General features: G+C 33.7%; 1 protein-coding gene across 1 annotated transcript in view; it reads right to left on the minus strand.

The window, feature by feature from the left end:
* Positions 1-17,003, minus strand: part of LOC118195599 (uncharacterized) — a 58,328-nt gene extending 41,325 nt beyond the window's left edge. The window contains exon 1 of the mRNA XM_035366939.2: positions 16,882-17,003. Within this exon, the coding sequence (XP_035222830.1) occupies positions 16,882-16,921 (40 nt within the window). The 5' untranslated portion in view covers positions 16,922-17,003. The remainder of the gene's footprint in view (positions 1-16,881) is intronic.
* Between the last annotated feature and the right edge of the window lie 247 nt (positions 17,004-17,250).

Here is a 17,250-nt window from a genome sequence, read left to right on the forward strand (position 1 = left end):
GCTAATGACTCTACAGTGGCGCCCGAACTAAAAGAGGTGGTGGATGATGATTCTCCACCCCCAGGATTTGGCGATTGGGTCGCCTAATCCCCATTCACTCTTTGAAAGGGGGAGTACATAAGGTATTTCTTCCGCTTTTTTAGCATGCCTTCATGGTGTAGTGGTCAGCACGCTAGACGCGTATTCGAGGAGTCCGTGGGTCGAGTCTCGTCGAGGGTATTGCTCATTTTTCATCTCTCCTGCTTCCAAATAACCTAATGTCTCTACACGTTTAGAGTTCGAATCCATGAAAGAACGCATGGCTATATGTAAATGTATGGTATCGGTGACGTATGAGGACACTTAAAAGTACTAGCAAGCCGAAAGTCCTCTTGAGTCGCTAGTGGTAAAAGAAGAGGAGTGGGAGAATCTGTAATCCGTTTCCCTGGTTTTTCTCCATCAAACTAAGATGGAGTGAAACTTTGTAATTTGATGTATATATTTTAAATCAGTAATTAAGAAAATGTGCGCTGCAGCTAGCTTTTCAAACTATCCTGCATACAGATATCTATGTGCAGAGGTAAACTGTCTGCTTAGCTTCAAATAAAGCTGAAGTTTGTTTCTATAAAATCCGCAGTTTGAAACTTATTTTGGTAAAAATTAAAATCTGTAATACACCATAGTTATTATATTCGTCATATTAGTGTAACCGTGCCGAATAACTTTATATTTAAAACTATGATAAATCATTGAACTGATAGGAAGAGTTTCTTTAACACTTTAAATACTTATTATTATATACTAATATGTGTTGAGACTAATCTCATTTGTCTGACAAGAATATCAGAACAAGCTTACAAAATTCATCGTGGCAAGGAGTGGCAAGGAGTGCAAGATTGCGCCTGTCGTTGGCAAGAGCCTTGAGTACCATACAGGTGACAGTAGAACTTCGTTCAGTTTTGATGGGGAGCACCCCAGACGGACGAGTCAGAGGGTCTCCTACCCTTCTTTCCCTACCACAACCTCTCGAGAGGACTTTCGGCTCCCCGCATATTTAGAGGGCCCCATGCCGTACGGACTCTACAGTGGAACCTCGAGATACGAACATCTCTATATACGAGAAAAGTATGAGCGGAAAATTTGTCTCTAAATACGAGCATTGTCTCGAATAACGAGCGATGAGCCAGCTGTTGGTATGCGTGGCGCTATTTCCCGATCCTGTTCGACTCGGGGAATCCCCTTGTCAGATCATTCAGTGTTCTTTGATCTACGCGTTTGTGCGCTTGTGAGTTAATTGGTTATTACATTTAACGTGAAAGTAATTATTTTACGATGCCTCTCAAGAATATTGTTGCCTCAGATAGTGCTGCAAAGAAAACGAAGGAAGCCATGGGCGTTGAAATTAAGAAAGAAACATAGATAAACATAGGCGTGGTGTAACAGTGACGGAATTAGCGAAGACTTACGGCCTTTCGACATCGACGACCTGCACTATTCTGAAGAAGAAGGAAGAAATTAAGAATCTTGATGTAGGCAAAGGAGTTACAGTTACTTCCAAGCAACGTACAAAACTTCTAGAAACTGTTGAGAAGCTGTTGTTGGTTAGATTAACGAGAAGCAGTTAATGTCGGTGTCTTAGAAGCTATCGTAAAGGTAAACTACGGTTATATTATCTACCAGTGGTATTTATTATTAGAAAAATTGATATTTTTGGAGGTGCGGAACGGATAAACTGGATTTCCATTATTTTCAATGGGGAAGTTTGTTTCTACATACGAGAAGTTCGCTATACGAGCTCAATGCTGGAAGGAATTAAACTCGTATCTCGAGGTTCCACTGTAAAGATTTACAAACATCCATGTCTTCTTCGGGATTCGAGCTGGGCCTTTCTGTACCGCAGTAGGCTCCCCTAACCACTATACCGTCTGGGAGGCAGATGCTAACATAGAAAATTTGATCAACAACTTTAAAAATGTTTATTGGTTTAGTTACACATTTGCATAACTACATACGATATTGATAAATGTTTCACAGAACATATTAGAAATTCTAAGAGTAAATTATTTCCAGTTTTATCATTAGGTTTTTAATTAAATTCTATTGATGCTGGGAAAATCTATACACTGATTAAACAAACTTCAGTTAGAAATATTTTGTTTCTTTCCATTTAACATACTGCGTAATCAAAATCATTTGTTTGTAGGCAACACTTATTAACGTTTGTACCTTTACAAGCGTTAATAAGTGTTAAAGTTTTAAACAAACAAAGTATTCGTTTCCAATATTTCTTAATTATAGGCATGAATGATTTTTCGATATAGAGAGAAGCGAATAATTTGCTTTGAATTCATTTTAATTTCAGCTGTAGTGATAAACGTAACTGTTTGAATTTTGCTTGAATAATATTCCTACGTATTACATTATTTTTGTAAAAACTAGTATGAAAAACGGTTTGAATTTTTTTGCAGAAATTTTCATCAATATCGCACTTAAAAAATAAATTAGCGATTTTAAGATATAGTTATTAAATAATAAGATTTAATATTTGAAACTAATATGAATTTAATTTATTAAATAGTAACATTTTAAGATGATGTATGTTTTTAGAAACTTCAAGTATACATATACATATACATGTAAAAATTACATATTACACATAACAAAATTTTGAGTAGAATTAACTTTCGAACTTGAGTGGTTGCATCATACAAAGGTTTTTTATGAAGAAAATTATACTATAAAGGAAAACAAAATCTTCATTTAAAGAAAAAAAATTATAAATGCTTTATCGTATATTATAATGATACTGTTAAATGTGTTCCTTAATTTTAATGAAAACGATATTTCTATTAATTTTCTCTTCTGTTTTAATGAAATACAAATTGTTCTTACACATATTTACCAACAAAAACATTTAATTTTCTGATTTCATTTTTTTCTCATAAGAGCTTACACAGCAAGTTGTATGAATTGAGTTATGTATCAAGAAAATTAAGTGCATAGCAAAAACATTGATACTTACCTATCTCGTCGACTGTGAAAGTTAGCTGCCATCAAACCATTAAAGTTGATTGATATCCTGTCATATTTGCACTAATCGTTTCTTAGAATTTCTCAAGAATTGACACTAAACAATCAGCATTCTACTCGCTTCGTTTTTGAGCTTCGTAAAGGGGCTTTCGTTAATTTCACAAATGGAATTGGAACCTCGAGATACGAGCATCTCTATATACGTGAAATTCGAGATAGGAGGAAAGTAAGATTCGTCTCTAAATACGAGCATTGACTCGAGTAACGAGCAACGAGAGAGGCTGTTAGTATGCGTGGCTCATTTCCCGATCTGGCTCGACTTGGGGAATACCCTCATCAGATGACTCAGTGTTCTTTGATCGACATGTGTGTGCGCTTGTGAGTTAATTATTTTTACATTTAATCTGAAAATAATAATTTCATGATGCCTTCCAGGAAGATTGTTACCTCAGATAGTGCTGCAAAAAATATAAGGTATTTCTCCCGCTTTCCTAGAGGGCTTTCGTGGTGTAGTGGCTCTGCACACTGGGCCGGTATTTCAGAGGTCCTTGGTTCGATTCCCGGCGAAGGCGGTTGTTAATTTTTCATCTTGCCTGCTTCCAAAAAAGCTTAATGTCTCTACAGTGGAACCCGAACTAAAGGGGTGTTGGATGAGGGTTCTTCTCACCCACGAGTTGGCGATTGGATCGCCTAAAACCCCAGTCGCCCTTTGAAAGGGAGGGGTATATAAGGTATTTCTACCGCCTTGCTAACGTGCTTTCGTGGTTCTGCACTTTGGGCCGGTATTCTAGAGGTCCGTGGTTCGATTCCCGGCGAAGTCCCTAATGTCTTTACAAGAAAACGAAGGAAGCCATGGCCGTTGAAATTAAGAAAGAAATCATAGATAAACGTAAGCGTGGTGTAAGAGTGACGGAATTGGCAAAGATTAACGGGCCGTTTGACATCGACGATCTGCGTTATTCTGAAGCAGAAGGAAGAAATTAAGAAACTGATGTATTCAAAGGAGTTACCTTTACTTCCAACCATCGTGCAAAACTCCTAGATGTTGAGAAGCTGTTGTTGGTGTGGATTAACGAGAAGCAGTTAAAAGGCATTTCACTATCGGAAGCTATTATTTGCGCTAAGAATCTGTACTTAGATCTTTCCTAAAAACACCAGGTACGTCAACTGCAGGTGAGATGGCAATGAGATTTTGGAGAATCGGAACGAATTAACTGGATTTCCATTATTTTCAATGAGAAAGTTTGTTTCTAGATACGAGAAATTCGCTATACGAGCTCAATGCTGGAACAAATTAAACTCATATCTCGAGGTTCCACTGTATTTTGTTACGATCTTCGATTTTGTAGGAGCCTGGCTTCTGACCTGGCTTCGATTCCAAACGAACGGTCTGGCTACATGGGCGTTTTCGTGGTTTTCCCCATGTGTAACGTGTATATGAGCCAGTTTCCCTTAGAAAGTCCTCAGCAAAGTCCTTCATTTTCTTAGGCAGATAGCCCTAGTGCGCTTTGCCATTATCTACTATACCAAGCCAAAAACGTGTTAGCATAAAGCTTTGTTTAAAACGCTATGTATACAAACTTGCCCCGTAATTATTCCAATCTATTACTGTTTCATCTACCATATTCAACCGAATACGCCGTTAATGCATTTAATTTTTGACAGTAGGGCACCATAACTTTAAAAATATTACAACTACAAATTTATAAAAATTACTAAAAAGTACAAACTTTAAAAGTAAATCAGGAAGTTCAGCGAATTTTATTTGGACTGGTCCTAAATTTCGAACAGTGAAAGAAGAATTTAAGCAAGTTTCATAAGGTATTTTATCCCTTCTTCCAGCATGCCTTCGTGGTGTAACTGTAGCATATTCGAAGCGTATTTGAGAGGTCCAGGTTGGAGATCCGGCGAAAGCAATGCTCATTTTTAACATCTCTTGCTTCAAAAACACCTAAAGACTCTACTGTTTAATGAAAAAAGAGATATGAATAAATGTGTACCAATTTCAATTAACACTGAGGAGCTAAAACTTTGAAAGCTAAATTTTTAAAAGCTACTCTTGCGATTTTTAGAAAACTTAGCATTTTGGCATAATTGAGTTAGGATTGAATTATGGAAAAATATGTTGTCATTTCAGATTTTCTCTGATTTTGTGTCAATACCAATGTTGGAACAATACTTTATATCAAGCTAATATATATCCCAAATCGCGTTTTCGAGCCATGGAAAAGACAAGTTAAATTTCAACAGCCGATCCAATAAAACGGGAGATATAGATGGAACTGTTCTTTTCTTTTGTGCGAAGTGTACATTAAAGAAAAACTACGAAAAGAAATTGGATCACTAGGTTTTAAAACAGATCGAACTACCGGTTTTCCACGATCGTATCCATTCAGCTTCTGATGGGCGTTAGACAGATAATGAAGAACTACTGTTTGTGAATTCTTCTTTACCAGTCATGGGTCTAAACAAATACGAGATCGTAAAAGGATACAAACACTGGCATAAAATGCTATTTAAAAAATGTTGCTATCTAGAAGCTTCACATTACAGTCTCATAATTCAAAGAGTTTATGATATTAAACAAAGCTAAAAATGCTTTGCCGAATGGCAACATACTAACTATCCGTTACTCGCAAAAACTCATTTTATGCTTGACGTTGCATAAAATGAGAAGGGCTGTTTCTGTATTTTTTCTGTTCTTCTGATCCATCAGTTTGCCATGGCGGAATATCAGGTGTTAAAAGAAATTAACACATATTCTCCAAAAAGAAAAAGATAATAATAATATAAAAGAATAAAATTTACAATCTAAAAACTCCAGGTTAAAATATAATATCTAGAAATATTCACCTTTCAGTTTTCAAAAAGTTAAAAAATATTTAAAAAATGAAAAATGAAAAATGTCATTAGACTGAAAGAAATCGTATTTTATCTTAGTAATATGAAGATGTCAATTTTTTACTTGAAACAACTGTAGGTTCAGCAGCTACTTTAAGACTTTAGATTAATTAGTTCCCTAGAAATATAAGATGCAAATTATGAAATCTTGTATTTAGAATGCGCTTTTCAAAACAACAAAACAAATCGGCAGAAAAAAAGTTTTCCACATGCAATATTATGTCTTTGTCAATTAATGCCACGTGGAGACTTACGTACTCATTAAAGAAAAGATAATTAATCAAAATGAAGTTAAAAAAATCTGCTGTGTTCACCACATGACTTCCTTGTACGAGATATTAAATTATACGCATTTTTTCTTGCATTTCATTTAAACTTATTAGATTGAATTAAATCTACTTCGCCGACAGCGCAATAGAATAAATGCATTCTTTAAAATTCACCCTATTTCTTCACCGTAGTGACACTCTGGCGCTAGGTTCACTTAACAGTATTATATTTCGTTCATATTATAACTCAGAATGCACAAAATTTGTATCATTTAAAGAATTATCTAATCGTTGCCACATATTCTATTCAAATACTGTAATAAAGCTAGAACGATGTATAAAAGAAATTAAGCAAACAAAACAAAAAAAGAAACAGTTTCTCACAGACGATTGAGTATTTCTCATTCAATTAATTCAGTTCTCACTTCGCGAGAAGGCAAAAATACATAAAAACTCAAAATATCTGTATTAAAAATTACGAAGTAAATCTTAAACGCTTATTTCCTCGAAAAAATTCCAGAAAAGATTAAGCATGATTTAATTCGCAATAATAAATAAAGGCGTTACCTTTGTTGTTTGGAAGCAAAGTTTCTCTAGATTGGCAACAAATCCACCATCCTTCTTTTTCAAATGTAAACAAGCAATGGCCGCCATCAAAAAAACTATTTAGCCGGCACTTGAACAAAAAACTTTATAATTGTTGATAATTCTAAAAGTATTGCATACAGATTTACTAAAGGCATAAAAACCTTAACGGGAAGATAAGAACAACATAATTCAATCATTTTTAAGGCAAAAATGTACAATTTACAAACATATAAGAGTAAAGAAACTGAGATCACTGAGCCGTGTAACAGAGTGGATATATATATAAACATATTTATATACGTTTGGTGCTGCCGATTGCAACCAAAATACGAGGTGCACATCTACATGTTATAGCGGACCTATATACAAAATTTCAACGTTCTGAGGCTACTGGTTTTTGAGTTATGCGAGATACGTACGTACGTACGTACATACATTCGTACAGACGCCACGAAAAATTCTCTTTAGAATTAATTTTAAAGCAGTTTTATAATTTTTTTGGAGGAAACGTGTCTTTTATTCTGTCTTTACGTACAGATATCACGCAAAAACATCGTTAATTGCATTCGATAGCGGTCAAAATGGATATTTTCGTTGAAATATGCTGCCTGAAACTTTTCTCGATTACAATACTTCCTTTTTACTTCGTACAAGGAAGTAAAAAGACCACGATGTTAACTCAGTTTTATTTAACATTCTTATATATATGTTATAAGGTATTTAATGCCTTCGTGATGTAACGGTAACACGCTCGGAGCGTATTCGAGAGGTCCCGGTTCGAGTCCCGGCGAGGATATTGCTCGTTTTTCATGTCTTCTGCTTCAAAATAACATAATGATTCTACAGTATATCAGAATTTTATATAGCATTGTTTTTATGAGTGCGAACTTTTAGATATTCTAATATTTGTTTTATGACTATAAAGACTTATATATTGTTACGGATTTTGTATTTAGTTAGCTATTTTTAGTAGAATTGTCATTAAAATTGTTTTATTCCCCATGCAATGCAGCGCGTGACGAGTTTTAAGAGATAGCTACGCCGAGAAAGTAAAAATACAGGAGCACGCGCATTTAATAAATAGATATTTCGTAATTTATATTTAAATTGAAATAATGCAATTGTGTGTTAACTGTAACCGTAATTCTAATCTTTTGTTTTCCAGAAACATCGAGAAATTACAAGAAGCTTCTCGTGACTGATTAAAAAGCTTTTAAAACCCGAAGAAAAAACATCTCAGCTCAGTTCTTTACTAAGTTGTCGTTTATTTAGCCGCTGTAATTTTGAGATCGGAATAGCTTTCTCTGCGGTTTGAATTGTGTTCTGTTTAACGTTTTAGTAGTTTAAAATACAACTACTGTGTGATATTGTGATATTGTACGAATATCTGTGAGGAAAAATTTAAGAATTTTGTTTTATTTCTTGTAATAAGAATAAATTTTGTTAACTTTTCATCGGACTAGTACATTCAGTCTATTACGTATGCACACAACAATATATATATTTGTGTGTGTGTGTAATAAGATGACTTGGAGTAAGTTGCAAAAGACTGACGACGGTTCTCTGCATTGTATCTTGGGGAGACTTTACTGCGTTGTTGGAAAGATGGTATTCGGAGGACAGACTTGTAAACAGATGTGGCCGAATTGAATATAATTTTTATTGGTGGATACGAAATAACTATTCCATTTTTCATAAGACAAGATTAGGGGCGCAATACGCACCTCACTATTTTATACAGAATATGACATATTAGATAATTTCATAATTAGTAGAACGACAAAGCAAGCAAAGTGTAATAGCAACTTGAGTGCAGAAGAGCTGAAGCTAAAAATGCACAATTATCCAATATGGAGGTTCACCAAGAGGAGGTTTTAGTTTAGCTTATACCGGTTTCAGTTCTCGAAATTGCGAGTTTAGGTTCTGCATTAACTACATCACCAGCGTTATGAAAACCATGGCCAATAGATTTATCTAGAAATGACGCAGTCCAGAAATGTTATTATTTTATTTTAGAGTAGGAGAGGAAATACCCAAATTAAAAATGAGGAATTAAAAGTGCCTATTTCTAAATTCTATTATAAAGCTGATTTACATATTTTTATCTTACACACACACGTACATATATATTTAATTTTATTATATATACATAATAAAATGGAAAGTACAGAATGGTTCCATCTCTGACGCATTATACCTGATAAATATTTATTACGTTATTGAAAGAAGCATTTTACCATCGAAACTGAATTTCACGTCTTCAATGTGGATAATTTATTTAGTAGTATTATTTCAAATTCTTCTTCTTTTTGGCAATTGTTAAGCGCGGAGAACATCGATCAACGATGTCAGTAATTATGTTTTTATGCATATAATAACAAGGTGCGGTCCAATTCAGATCACGGCTTTTAGATGCATTTGAAAAAGTATTTTTATTTGAAAGTTATTGAACTTCCTTTTAGCTTAAAGCTTTCTTTTTCAGACAAATCTTCAGTACAGCTTAGTCAAACTTTAGATAAAAAATGATTTGTTTCATTAATTTAAAAAATCTGGTGTGGACACCACATTCTTTCCTTGTGTGGCCTATTAAATTATACACATTTTTGCTGCATTTTGTTTAAACTTATTTCCTCGAATTTCATTAGAGATATATTTCTCAATTAATTAATTCAGTTTTTTCATCGCGGCAATCCAAAAACACATAAAAAGTCAAAACATCTTCATTAAAAATTGTAAAATACAGAAAAACATAATACACCAAATACAGTTAAAGCAGTTTAAAAACATTCTACGCAAAAACAAGCAGTTCGGCCAGCCGGCAAGAAGGCAGATTTTTCGGTGCACAAAACTGAAAGTTTACTTTTGGTCCCACTCTGCAAAAAGACATTCAGGCTGCAGAAACTGACATAATTCACTATTCTACTTAGTTTCAAACGCAAACAAATGGCGGTTCGTTAGGCTTGACTCACCGCATTTATATTGCTGATAATTCTATAACTATTTCATGCAGATTAACTAAAGGCATAAAAACTTAACCAGAACATAAGAACAACATAATTTAATAACCGTTAACGCAAGAAATGCACAATTTACCTATATATATGAATAAAAAATTGATCTCACCGAGCCAAGTAACAGAGTGAGAATATATATATATATATATTTATGTACGATTGATGCAGCCAATTACAACAAAAAATGAGGTGCACAACTACGGCTTATAGCAGTCCCATATACGAAAATTCAACGTTCCACGGCTACTCGTTCTTGAGTTATGCATATGTACAACTTACGTATGTATGTATCTCGCATTACTATGTACATACGTACATACGTCAAGGGAAAAAAATCTCTTTTGAATCCATTGTTAAATCCATTTTACAATCCTTTTTGTTAAAAGAGGCTTTTATTCTGTCAGTACTTACAGATGTCACGCAGAAACATCGTTTAAACGGTTTTGAGAGCAGTTGAAATAGATAATTTCTTTGAAATATGATACTTTAAATTTTTCACGATTACGATACTTCCTTTACTTCGTATAAGGAAGTAAAAATACGTAGACAGTTTTCATAGAAAGGATTGTAAAAGCATTAAAATTGAATCTTATCTAATTTCTTTAAGTCTTTTTCTTTCGAATAGTATCTAATTTCTTTAAAGTCTTTTTCGTTTTACAAAGAACTTTTATGAACGTGAAAAACATAACCAAGTATGTTATAGTTATATATCTTTACAACTACAGTAATAAAATTAAGAGCAAATTAAAAAAAAAAAAAAACATTTTATCGCGAAGCACTGAGTTTAATTGCTAAGATGTTAAATATCTAGTATTTTGTATATATTTGTTTCAGAATGAAAATTATATTTGATTAGTAAAAGAAAGTAATTTTTTGATTAATAATAACGAAAGGTATCTTCTTGTAATATGTGATCTTGACGATCGGAGCTGAGGATGAATTACCACGATTTCATCGCTTAAGTCAACGATTTATTAGTGGTACCGATGCAGTGGAATTTGATGAAATATAAACTTAACTGAAGTTGGAAACGTTTTATTAACCCAAAGGGAAGTTAGTCCAGAAGGGCTATTAATCTCGAAACGGCATTTTGTGTCGAGTCACTATAAACGGCTGTATCACTTTTGAAATTATTGTCAGCATATAGTATTTCCTTATATTATATTTAAAGATATTAAATAATGAAGAATCTGCATTAATGCATGTATGTTTTTAGCACTGTGAAAAAACAACGATATTTAAAGCTAGCAAATTTTGAATCACGTAGTCCTCCACCTGAATATGGGCACCTGGAAATTTGAAACTTGAATTTCGAATTTGTTTTATTACCTATTTCATATTTTGTAAAAATTTAACAAATTTTTGGTTAAGAAACCCAAGGATTTAAAAGCAAGCAGTGGCAACACACTGTATGGAATAAAATATTTTTATCTTCAGAGCGCGAGGCTGTCTATCGGAAATTCTAAAGATAAGCTGTTTTCAAATATTTTTAGCCCAGAGGGGCGTTAGCCCAGACGCTCTCCAAACGCGCGTGTATGTGTAAATGAAAAAATGCCTTTCAGATTTTTTCCTTTTCCTTATAGATTTTATTCATTATTTTTTAAATAATGTACGTTTGTTTAAAACGGGTTTGATTCACAAATCATATAGGTTTATTTAATGCCAGAAATTAATGTTATTTTGTAAATGGAACAAAATTAAAATTTATCACTTTTTTCAATTTTACTTATATCAATCATAAGCTTATTATATCAGAGCTTATACTTTTTGCGCTAGAAAGCATAAAAGTACCTAATAAGAAAATCATATGTGCTGTGGAAATCTGCATTGCTTGTTGCACATGCTTATGCTTATGGACTTATGCTGTATTAAATTATACACATTTTTTGCTGAACTTCATTTAAACATATTCCTTCGAATTATTTTAAATTAAGAGATATCTCAAGGCAAGTTGAAAATTGCATCAAAAACTGCCAATTCTGAAATTAAATATCCTGGTCAATTTTTGTTTCATGGGATTCAAACTTGGTGTATTTTTATTCTTTCATAAAGAATACACAACTTTCTCAAATATCAGCATAGGAACCGGAAGACTGGATTAAAATTAAAATTTGGTTATCTATCTAAAATTATTTCTTTTTTAAACCTGAAATTTCCAAAACATGAACATTTTCGTCATTTGAAGCACTTTTGTAACTGGAAGTATATGTCTACGTTCAACGATTACGAAAATAAAGGCTGCGCTAGAAATTGTGAACCGGATATATGTATATAAATATATACTCCTTTGGTATTACTGGATTACAAGTACTGCCGATTAGAACAAGAAAGGGAGGTGCACAACTAGATGTTATAGCAGTCCCATATACAAAATTTCATTGTTCAACGGCTATACGTAGCGATTGTCAAACAATAATCTTCCGCCCTTGTTTGGCCACGTATTGATCTTTAGATCTGTATAATAAGCTTCGGAGGCCCGAGGCAACCTCACGGGGGCCCCTAGGAAGTTGTTGTTCCTAGATAGGAGAGGGCGTGGGACACATGGCTGTTTACCTATGTTAAACACCAGGAGTCCCCGTCCTCCATCACCTGTTCTACGGCTAACCGTTTTTTGGACTTATGCAAAATATATTCGCACATATGTACATATCCATTTTACAATCCGTTTTGAAATAAAAAGTCCTTTATTCTGTCCTTACGGACAGATGTAACGCAAAAAATAGTCAAAATGGATTTGGAAGTGGTCAAAATGGATATTTCCGCTGAAATCTGGAATCTGTTATGTCGCGAATTTTAATTATTAATATGTGTTTTAAGTTATTATTATTCTAATATTTTTATTTGTATTCATGTATATTTTAATCTGAAAAAAATATTTTTAAATTGTTAAAGTCTTATTTAACTGGTAGTTCTTGAAAGTAGTGTAACACCGACAGGAAACGGTTGCAAGAACCATCTGGTTTATTGGTTTATGGCCTTTTTACTAACATTGGAGGCAGTAGGGTGTTCTGTTGTCGCCTTTACTACAACGAAAATCGTCTTGCCTTCGCTTTGTTAAAGTTGCAGTTTTGCTTACTTCAAGACAGTGGGGGGTGTATTAAGTTTAAGTAATTGGATTCTCGTAAAGCTTAGTTCCGTTTGTTAGTTGGGGGGATCCCATTTTGTTTTCTCACGTTGTGTGTACAGATGTTTTTGGACTGCAATGTCAGATTTCTGGTGTTTGATTCGTCATGGGTGTGTCATTTTCTCAGTTTAGATAACGTAAAATTACGGCATTGGTGTGATTTTAATTTTATGATTTTTAAAGCCTATGAACTTACAGAGGCGGAGAAACAGAGATTTCCTGGGTGCTTGCACCAGGCTAGAGTTCATTATTCTGATTTTGATTTTCAAGCTAAGAGAAAGAGTGGGGGCTTCATCCTTGCGGGTCTTGCTCTCGCGAGAGCCGGCTATTGTGTTGGTTTTGGAGTCTGATTTGAGTCGTGCGATGTAAAGTTAAGCTGAAAAAAAAAAGATGGGAAGTTTGCCCTGTTGCGGTCTTGCCTTGCAGCGAGCGGCGTGTACCAGCGGGCGGCGGCTATGGATTCCCGGCTTTGATCAGATGAGAAATTACATTAAAAAAAAGCTCTAGAGCTCATCGCAAAAATTTACAGCATCGTCGTTTCTCCATTATAATTTTCTGAGAATTGTAAATAGGTATTCTCAGGGTGATGCAGATACCAGTGGGTTTCTTGCTTATCCTGCCCAGTGCCTTTCCAGTTTGGGTCATTTCAAGGCGTTTTTCCTGGTTTTTTGAAGCGTTCCTGATAAAGACTGTTCCGGATTGAAAAGAAGCATCCCGATACCTGTGTCTTCCTTGGGTCTAGAATTTGTTGAAGCGTTACTGTTCCTGATTAAAAGAAAGGCTGCCTGATACCAGTATTTTCCTGGGATTTTGACTTGATTGAAGTGTTTCTGAATGCAGTGTGTATCATTGACCTGCATTCGGCAAGCAGCACGATTTGGGTTTTATGGATTTCTTCGAATGGTCAACGAAATGAGTTGGACGATCTCTTGAACTATTAACACTCCGTATTAATCAGTCAACGAAATAAGCAGGACTATCTGTTGAACTATTTAAAACTCCGTATTTATCCGTCGATGGTGGCACACGGGAGAAAATAGGAGTTTGATGTATGAACTTCACCCTGTGAGTGATTTTTTTCTGTCTTTTCTATTTAAACTGTAACCGAGTAATGATACTTATATTAATATACGTGTAAACGAAGTGAATAGAAGAATTAAATAATGAGTAGTTATATTAATGTACTTGAAAACGAAATGATTTGAAGATTTAAGTAATGACAAGTTATTTAAATATACCTGTAAACGAATGATTAGAAAATTGGTACAACCACCTAAATTGCGAGTTATGTAAAATGATATATATGTTAATTTACATCTTAAGGTTAATTTGTAAGGGACTGATCAGTTTACCTAGTTATCATATGTTTGAATATTCTAGAAATTAATAAATGTGTTTGATATATATTTTATGTTTCATTTGTTTAATTTAGTGTATAATTTACTGTGGTCTGTCATGTCCCTACATTTGTTTGAGCCGGGAGGCTTTTAAGAAACATAGAGTTTTATTGAATTTAGGTTACTGATTTTCTTTAGTGGGCTTCACAACGCGCCCTATTGTACTAAACCAATACCACTATACGATTAATAGATATGATAGAGAATTGTTTATTCGATTGATCTTTTGATATATTATGAATTAGATTTGTGTTGATTATGTTTGAATTTTTTTGTTAGTTTGTCCGGCACCATAAGTTGAGTCAAAGTTAAGGGTTAAAAAAGTAATTAAAACATTGCCAAATTTTTAGATACATAACAAATCCGAATTTTTTTTGCGATTACAATACTTCCTTTAGTTCTCACAAGTATGTAAAAATTATTCGGAAAAAAAATACTTCCTTTTTTTGAAGAATAAATGTACAAAATTCTTATATATAGGCACTTACAGAAAGCGGTTTCAAGCTTCGTTTCCTTAACTATTAATCCAACCATGCATTTCGGATAATAAGGAATGTTATTTGAAAACGTATTAGATAGGCTCTGCGTGCCTAATACTGATCGAATTATTAGTTTGGTTTATGTGATTACAGCAAAGCCTCGAGGGCTATCTGTCTAAAGGGAGGGATGCCTTCGTGGAGGATCTTTTAAGGGAAACTGGTTTGTATAAGCGTTACACATGGGAAAACCACGAAAATGCCCATGCAGCCAATCCGTTTGCGGTATTCGAAACTCGAACAGAACTACCAGGGTTCAGCGACTTTACCGCTCGTTCGCTGGTGGGCGTAACGTGTAATGGAAGCAACCTTCTAGCATTTAATATATTATGGCATACGGATAGTATACTGTTTAGACTTTTGTTTTACGAGGTTATAAAAAAAGTTAAATTTTATATTGCAAAGTAACTCTCTTAAAAGACTGAAATTATTTTCTTAAAATTCACAGCCTCCTTTTGAGAAGCATCTTACGCGGAAGTACATATCTAAGAACATCATTTAAGGAAATAAAGCCAGCAGCTAAATTTATGAACAGTCTGGACATTACTAATTTGTGTGATTTTTCAATTATCGGTATAGAGTAAGGGTTTAAAGGCGTAAAAATGCGTTCATATATGCACACAGTTATTAATATCGGATTCAAGACATCGATCTAATTGAAGATTATTAGTTTAGGAAATTATTAATTCGAAATAATAACTTAGCATGAAATACAGTAATTGTTTTGTGAGAATTGTATGATTTTAAAGTTACAAAAAAAAGACTGCGTTAAAATCACTAATTATTCATGCCCTTCAGTAGCTATTAGAAATCAAACACAATAAAACTCTGAAATTTATCATATTTAACAAGTCATCTTCAATAACAACAAGGGATAGTTATGCTTCAGATGAATAATAATTAATACAGATGTATGCTATTTTTGCTATTTAGAATACCGGCGAGGACATTGCTCATTTTTCATATCTCATGCTTCCCTCCTCGAAAAAAAAAAAACCCTAATGACTGCACACCATTGTTACGTAGAAAACTGGATGAGACTAAATGGCAATGACTGCACACCATTGTTACGTAGAAAACTGGATGAGACTAAATGGCAAATATAATGCATCAAAACATTGCATAATAGTTACGTAGTATACATAAATTTGTCTATACTACATAATTATTATGCAAAGTTAATATAACTGACAAATATTAAATTATGGTACCAGAACACCAACATTATAATAATAAGCATAAAAATAATAATTGCTTATGTGAATGCTTTATTGTACATTTATAGGAAATCTCTTTTTCTCGTACGTATCAAATTTTGCTTCTCGATATTGTACGTGTCATAACTAAGACGATACGTAAAAGAAAGAAAATAATGTCTGTATAATATAATATACAATAATTAAAGATATTATTTTACATCAAATCATCGCATAAGCAATCGAATTTCCGCTGAGGCATGTTTATTTGTGGAACTAACCGGGAAACGCAATACTGAAAGCATTTGGATCGTTTTATTTCCCACGTTTGTGTATTTTGAATTTTGCGTGAGTTATTTAACTAACAGACATGTCATTTTACCAAACTAAAAACACATTTTTAGACCTCGAATTACTAAAATCATGGTTACGAAACCAGCGGATATTAAGGGCATTTATTTAGATAAAGCAATCTTCGCATCTGAAATCAGAATCATTACATTAGTTCCCAATATTTTTCACTGCGGATTTATTTAATTCTGAATATGAAGGATACAGCTCAGATAAATGGATTGTCAAAGAACATTGAAACAGGAAAAAGGATTAGAGACCACTTGTACAATAGATCTAACGAAAGAAAAAACTAGAATTTGAAAATAGGTAAAACTTCTTTTCTTTTACAGGTAATTCTATTGATTTAAATTTTTTCACATTTGGATAAAGAAACATTTAAATACTACTTAAAATTTAAGATATTTCTTAGTAAAACCATTATTAAGTTACTAGAATAATCATTGATAAAATACAAGCAGATAACTCTAGCGAAATGAAATCTTGAAAGACAAACCTGGCAACAAAACCAGCCGGAGAAGAAGATTTACGACCATGGATATTCGCTAATCCTTCGAATAAGTGCCATCAGAAACTCGAGCGACCTCCCTCTCTTCCGTCTCTTGATGCTGTGAGCTGAAGTTATTCCCAAAGTTTCGGGCAGGGTAGGAAATTCAACTAACGTGAGCATTGAAAGGACGCATGCGCTGGGAATTCCGGTAACGGGTTTTGCTCTCTAGAGAATGATGCTTAAATATGTATTTGGAAGAGGGTTGGAATAATAATAGGCTTTGATTAAAAAAAGTCTCAAAAAAGTAATTTTATTTATTTATAAGTATAAAAAATGACCCTTAAAATATAATTTCGTGACAAATTGCGTGAAAAA

This window comes from Stegodyphus dumicola, chromosome 9 (genome assembly GCF_044657685.1).
Source record: "Stegodyphus dumicola isolate Sdum_Otavi_A_Nest chromosome 9, ASM4465768v1".
NCBI classification, from domain to species: domain Eukaryota; kingdom Metazoa; phylum Arthropoda; class Arachnida; order Araneae; family Eresidae; genus Stegodyphus; species Stegodyphus dumicola.